The sequence below is a fragment of the Myotis brandtii genome, unplaced genomic scaffold, assembly GCF_000412655.1.
Source record: "Myotis brandtii unplaced genomic scaffold, ASM41265v1 scaffold583, whole genome shotgun sequence".
Lineage (NCBI taxonomy): Eukaryota > Metazoa > Chordata > Mammalia > Chiroptera > Vespertilionidae > Myotis > Myotis brandtii.
Window position 1 is genome coordinate 2,081,289 of NW_005370191.1, and position 6,469 is coordinate 2,087,757.

Sequence of the window (6,469 nt, forward strand, 5' to 3'; positions counted from 1 at the left end):
TTAAGCTAAACTTCTTTTTAAAAATATTTTTTTATTGATTTTAGACATAAAGGAGGGAGAGGGATAGAGAGCTGTTCGCCCCCTACTGGAGATGGAGCCTGAAACCTGGGCAGGTGCAGTGACCTCTTGGTTCATGGGTCAACGCTCAACCACTGGGCCACACCAGCCAGGCTCAGCCAAATTTTGAAAAGAACGTAAGAAAACTTTGTGACACACCGTCAGATCTGTCCTGCATTGAGCCGAGTTCAAAGGTGAATTCCCTATCACTCAGAGTAGTTAAAACTGTCTGGGATGTATTTGAAAGGTGCCAGTTAGCCTGGAAAAAGTCTGTGGTTCAAGATGAGTACTGAATAGCCTTTTTTTCAAAAAAAAAAAAATCTTAACTTCAGAATTTTAAAGTCTGGGGTCATATCAGGACTTAGAATAACTGAGCACAGATAGTCACGAAACATGGATCTGAAAATCCCATCAACCCCTCCCAAAGACTTTTCTGGCAAAAGTCACTGCCCCTTTGGGGAATTCACTTTCTCTGTGTTAGCCAAATCTGGCTAAAATATAGATTCCTGGATCCCTGCCCACCCCCAGGCCCCATCAAGAGCCTGACTCGGCGGGTGCAAAGCAGGGACCGGGAAAAGTGTATCTTTCAGACTCCAGGCAGTTGTGTTCTGTCAGGCTTGGGACCCTCTATACCACATGAGATAGCTCTGAGTGCCCCCAAGCAGCTCTGGCACCCTGTAGGGGGCGATGTGTGTGTGATACTAAGAACATAGGAGGCATATTCTGTTCTTTTTTCGTTTTTTTACATTTCACTGAAAATATTGTGTTGGCTTTTTGGATAGAAACAGGAGTTTATGTAGGATGATCTCATCATACTCCTGCCGGAACCAGCACATGGCCTCCTCTTTGCTGATTCTGTTTGGCCCCAATGCAGCCTGTCCTGCATTTCATGTCTGTGATGCTGAAACCTGGCCTACCCATGACCACATGGAAGTCCAGGCCATAGAGACAAATACTTGGGTCATATGTGACCCCCAGATCGATGTGTTCCTGGATCCCAACACCAAAGTTTCCAGTGTCTGAGAAGTTACTTTTTTTGTAATTCATACTCTCACACCTTTAGACCTTTTTCCAACGTTTCTTCTGCCTTGGCCCCACCGACTGTGCAGTAGACAGCAACCTTTTCATTCTTCTGATGCCAAAGGAGCTGACGGTGTATCTGGCTTTGGAGAACACAGGGGTCTGGCCTGGGAGTTTCTCCAGGATCTTGGCTGGCTGAGTCAGCAGGGCTTTCACATGTGAAGCACCTGCATGGGGTTCTCCTCTTCACCTTGATCTGCACCACGATGAGCAACAGGCAGAGAGCTGGAGCCTTGTTCTTGACCGTCCATTGCCATGGTCAGGCTGCCCTACACACGTCCCGAGACTGGCCAGATCTCCCAAGAGATAAGCAATGTTTATAAAGCAAAGAAAGCTTCGGCCAAGAACCAGGTATTTACCTGGAACAACTAATGGTGTTGTAAAGGATTTTAGGTCAGTTTGCTGGAATGATTTCATCTCATCTGTTTCAGAGGGGAAAGTGGTGACATAACACTGGGCCAGGCTCTCAGTTGCATGCCGGCGGCTCCTCCCATCCCCTCCTCCCAGGATATTGTCTCACTTTTCAATCTTCTCAAAGATATCAGATTACTCATTTTATCTAGAATTCTCTTTAGGAACCGCTCGGCCCCATAAAAGGGCGTCTAGTTAGGACAGGAGGAATTGGGGAGAAGGCTGTGAAGGGCTTGCAGCACCATGAAGAGCTTCCCCACGGCTCCCCCTGTTCTACTTTTCATCCTGAGTGTCGGTCTTGCAGCTGCCCCACGTATGTAGCTGCCTCACTCCCTTCCCATGATGACTAGGGGTAGAAGCAAAGGGGTCTCCAATCTCCTTCCTTTACCTGTTTTTTTAGGTGGCAGTGATGTGGCCAAATACTGCTGCTTACAATTCATCCAAAAGACCCTGCCCTGGAACTTGGTGCAAAGCTATGAATTCACTAGGAACAGCTGCTCCCAGCAAGCTGTGATGTGAGTATTTCTCATCTGGGCATGAGGGTCCCTGATAGCCATGTAATTGGGTGGGTGCAAGGCAGGCCCCTACAGTGTCAGGATGAGCTTCAGGGTGGGAACCTGGTAACTCGGGTTGTTATCCTTCCTCTGCCACTAACAAGTGTGACTCTGAGCTTTGGTTTCCTAACTTCCATATCATGTGCCGGGCATGTACCAGGCACTGTGCTAAGTGCTGAGTATAAAAGAGCAAACAAGACAGCCCTGATAGACCTTACATCTAGCATAAGGAAGGGGGCATTAAAAGACATTTTCACAAAATAGATGATCTCAATTGTGATAGGTGCTTGAAGGGGACAGTAGGAAGGACAGCAGGAGGGGGAGGCAAAACTTTATCTCTAACCTCTTAGGCTGGGCCTGGGAATTAAACTGATAGACAGATGAATAGGAGAAGAAAAGAGTACAGATTTCACATAGGAAAATGAATACCTCCCCAAAGTGGCAAAACTTAAATGCATTTATACTAAAATGAAGAGAGGCAATTGTGGAAAAATAACTAAAATGTATGGGGGAGGCCGTAAAGGATGATAAGAGTTACCTTAACAAGCTGTGTTTCTACAGAATTCTCTTGGCCTTGACTCCCTATTTCTGGTAACAAAAATGTTTTTTTCCTCCTGGTACAGGGAGGACATTTTTTACAGAGGGGTTTTATCTCCTGCTTCCAGGAAGAAAGGAGGAGGTCAGAGAGCCCTTCTTGTACCACTTTTTTTTTAAGTGCCTTTAGCTCAAAATAATCTTTATGCCAAAGTGGCATATTTTGCAGCAGCATATTCTACCACTGTGTAGCCTAGTCGCAGGAGGACCTCACTCAATGTCAGGAGATCCCCCTGAGGAAGTGACATTTACACTGAGACCCTCAAGGAACAGTGGGAGCAGCTTAGGTAAAGGGGGCAGGAAGGAGCATGGGTGTACCAGGCAGAGGGAGCAGCAGGTGAGTGGAAGGAGGATGAACATGTCACTGACCAGGCAGACAGGTAAATAGGAGCCAGGTCATGCCGGGCTCATTGGTAGCAGGAGTGATGACACACATCTCACAGGCTCCCTGGCAGGACTAAATGAGCTACTATATGCGAAGTGTTTACTGCTGTGTCTACACACAGTGAATGTTCAACAAATGTTGTGTAAGTGGCAGAATTTGGGCACATCACTGCCACATGCAGAGGTAGGGTGACAACCCAAGTTACCAACATTCAACAAAAGCATCTTTAAGTGCAAATACACAGGGAGCAGCAGGTCCCTGCTCCCTGGACATAGGTTCCTGAGCAGGAGAGAATGGTGCAGAGGGGAAAGAAGGGGCTCTGGAGGCCAACCTGAATGCCATCATTTTGAGACAGTTGAGGGGAAAGAGACACTGAAGAGCCTAGATAAGGACGGGGGCTCTCTGGGGCTCAGGATGCCCTGGGCCTCTCATTTGTGTCTTGATTGGCTTTAGAGTCATCAACACTTAACCAGCAGCTGGCAAAGAGCCCTGAGCTGGACTCAAAGCAATGGCTCTGTCACTTACAAGCTGTATGACCTTGGGCAAGTCAAGTTTCCTGTAAAAGGAAGGTGAGGGGTTTCTATCAGTTAACTGTGGCTGCATAACAAATGACCCCAAAGCTTAGGGGCTTAATGCAACAGCAACCAGTTTCTTATCTCCCGTGGTTTTTGTGGGTCCAAAATTCCAGAGGGCTTGGCTGGGTGTTTGTGGTCCGATGGTGCTGGAGCTGAAACAGCTGGGGCTCATGGTGTTATGGGTTGGCTCAACGAGATAGACCACCGACTCAGAATTTAAATTTAAGAGCCTTTTATTAAGCTGGCCAGCTGACCACAGCACCTAGCTCCCCCTCTAGGAGCTTCGGAGCAGGTGGCAGAGATCAAGGGTGTAGTATGATCCTTTATAGCAAAACAGTGTTACCTTAGAAGTTCACAGAAAGTTCATAAGCACAAAGGGGGGGTAAACAGAGTCACACCTGGCTGGAGCGTATCATAACACATTGTTTTCTAAGACAATCTAGCAATTTTTCAATCCCTCTCCATACGTCAGTCCCCCCCTCCCAGCACATACACAATCCTTCTCCATATCCTGACAACACAATCCTTCTCCATACGTCAGTCCCCCCTCCCAGCACATTCAATTTCTCATGTCTCATTTCCTCCCCTTAGCACATTCTGTAACATTCTGTAACCCTTCCATGCCGCAGTCCCTCACCCTAGCACAATGGCATCTCACTCTCTTCAGGGCCTCTCTGTGTGGTCTCTTTGTTGGGCTAGTTCAGGCTTCCTCACAGTATGGTGATCTGGGGTAGAAGGACTCCTTACAAGGTGGTTCAAGGCTCCAGCATAGGTGATCCAGTAAACCAGGCAGGAGCTCCACCATCTCTTCTGACTTAGCCTGTGAAGTCACACAGTGTCACCTCTGCCATACTCTGTTGGTTGACGAGTCGCTAAGGGGGGGCCTAAATTCAAGGGGTGAGAACATAGACCTTCATCTCTCAATAGGAGCAACGGCATGCTTTCATATGTCCAGAAAGCTCTTCCCTCTCTTATTTTCCATTCTCTTGGCTCTTCCCCCCTGTGTGTCCTGGGGCCCTCCTGAGAGCCCTGAAAACATTGCTGGGTGCTGCAAGGTGCTCCAGGCTGGAAGGACCCAATCTATTCTCTCATAATGTCTGACTCTCAGGGTGCACGAGGCTGAAGGAGATTCAGGGACATTAACCACAACCCCCTTCTTAATGAGATCCCAATGGAAATCAGGAATCATATATAAGGAATGCAGGAATCATGGCAAACAACCCATGATAATGTGGTTATGAATTAAGTGGCATAATGTGTATAAGGTTTCTTTTTGGGGGTGATGCAAATATTCTAAAATTGATAGTGGTGATGGTTGCTCCATCTATGGATATACTAAAAACTATCGAGTGATAATTATATACTTTAAACTAGAGGCCCAGTGCACAAATTCATGCACCAGTGGGGTCCCTCAGCCTGGCCTGCGGGATCGGGCTGAAACTGGCTCTCTGACATCCCCCGAGGGGTCCCGGATTGTGAGAGGGCACAGGCCAGGCCAAGGGACCCCACCGGTGCATGATTGGGGCCGGGGAGGGATGCGGGAGGTTGGCCAGCCAGGGAGGGACCGTGGGAGGGCTCCAGGGTGTGTTCAACCCGTCTTACTCAGCCCCACCGATCGGCCGAACCCCAGCAGCAAACTAACCTACTGGTCGAAACGTCTGCCCACTGGTGGTCAGTGCACATCATAGCAACTGGTCAACCCGCTGGCTGTCTGCCCCCTGGTGGTCAGTGCACATCATAGCAACTGGTCGACCCGCTGGCTGTCTGCCCCCTGGTGGTCAGTGCATGTCACAGCGAGCAGTTGAGCAGCCTTAGCATATCATTAGCATATTACGTTGGTTGAACAGCCGACTGGACGACCAGACACTTAGCATATTAGGCTTTTAAGATATAGGATGAGTGAATTGTATGGTGTGTGAATTATATCTCAGTAAAGCTGTTAGATTAAAACAAAAGAGTTAAGAGGCAGGGTACAAGTTATGTTCTTTGGACTAGAGCAGGTAGAAAATGTTTCCTGCGGGAGGTGGGCCTGGAAGCATGGTTTCCGGCAGAAAGTGATGTATCCGACAGGAGGGAGGGCAAGGGCCAGAAACGGGAGCAGGTGCCGTGGGACAGGGGTGTGGCAAGGCTGGAATATGAGTCAGGCAGCTGCCCCTCCATTTCTTTCCAGGAGGCTAAAGTCAGTATTGACTGCCAGCATCTCTTTCCCACAGATTCACTACCAAAAAAGGCCGGAAAGTCTGTGCACAACCAAAGGAAAAATGGGTGCGAAGATATATTTCGTTACTGAAAGCTCAACAGAATTCAACATGGCTGAACTTTCAGCCCAAGGACACCTGAACCCCCTCTTGACCCTACTGTCCTGGGAAGAGCCTGGAGAATTCCTTCAAAAGAAGGCTCCGTGGGCCTGGTGGGGAGGAAAGGTATTTTCTACCAGAGTTTTCTTTGATGAAGGTTTTTTGTAAAGATTTGACTTGCTTATAAACATTCTTATTCAATAAACCTGAGTTTTCATCAAAGAAAAGAAACTGAGTCAATATTTTTAAAAATATGTTTTTATTGATTTTTAGAGAGAGGGGAAGGGAGAGGGATAGAGAGATTGAAACATCATCAGAAACATGATCGATCAGATCAGCAGCTGCCTCTTGCACGCGCCTCCCCCCCACCCCACTTTGGGGATGGAGCCTGTAACCCTAGTGGGCAAAACTGAGTCAACATTTACAGCTGACTTCCCGGTAGGTCTCCAACCCCTTAACTGACCCTGGTGTTGAATTCTACCTTTATGTTTTTGTGTCAAAAAAGCATGGACAAGT

At 47.8% G+C, this 6,469-nt stretch overlaps 1 protein-coding gene across 1 annotated transcript; it reads left to right on the plus strand.

The window, feature by feature from the left end:
* Positions 1-1,721: 1,721 nt before the first annotated feature.
* Positions 1,722-6,163, plus strand: LOC102247008 (C-C motif chemokine 26). The gene is made up of 3 exons (XM_005879156.2): positions 1,722-1,861; positions 1,949-2,063; positions 5,870-6,163. The coding sequence occupies exons 1-3, from the start codon at positions 1,792-1,794 to the stop codon at positions 5,994-5,996; spliced, it is 312 nt and encodes a 103-aa protein (XP_005879218.1). The 5' UTR covers positions 1,722-1,791; the 3' UTR covers positions 5,997-6,163.
* The last annotated feature ends 306 nt before the right edge of the window (positions 6,164-6,469 follow it).

What these genes read in the sequence shown, in the direction of transcription:
- LOC102247008 (XM_005879156.2), top strand. Translation starts at nt 1,792, where the DNA reads ATGAAGAGCTTCCCCACGGCTCCCCCTGTTCTACTTTTCATCCTGAGT. An exon ending in CGGTCTTGCAGCTGCCCCAC is followed by an intron (nt 1,862 to 1,948) that starts GTATGTAGCTGC and finishes CTGTTTTTTTAG; the next exon opens with GTGGCAGTGATGTGGCCAAA. An exon ending in TGCTCCCAGCAAGCTGTGAT is followed by an intron (nt 2,064 to 5,869) that starts GTGAGTATTTCT and finishes TCTTTCCCACAG; the next exon opens with ATTCACTACCAAAAAAGGCC.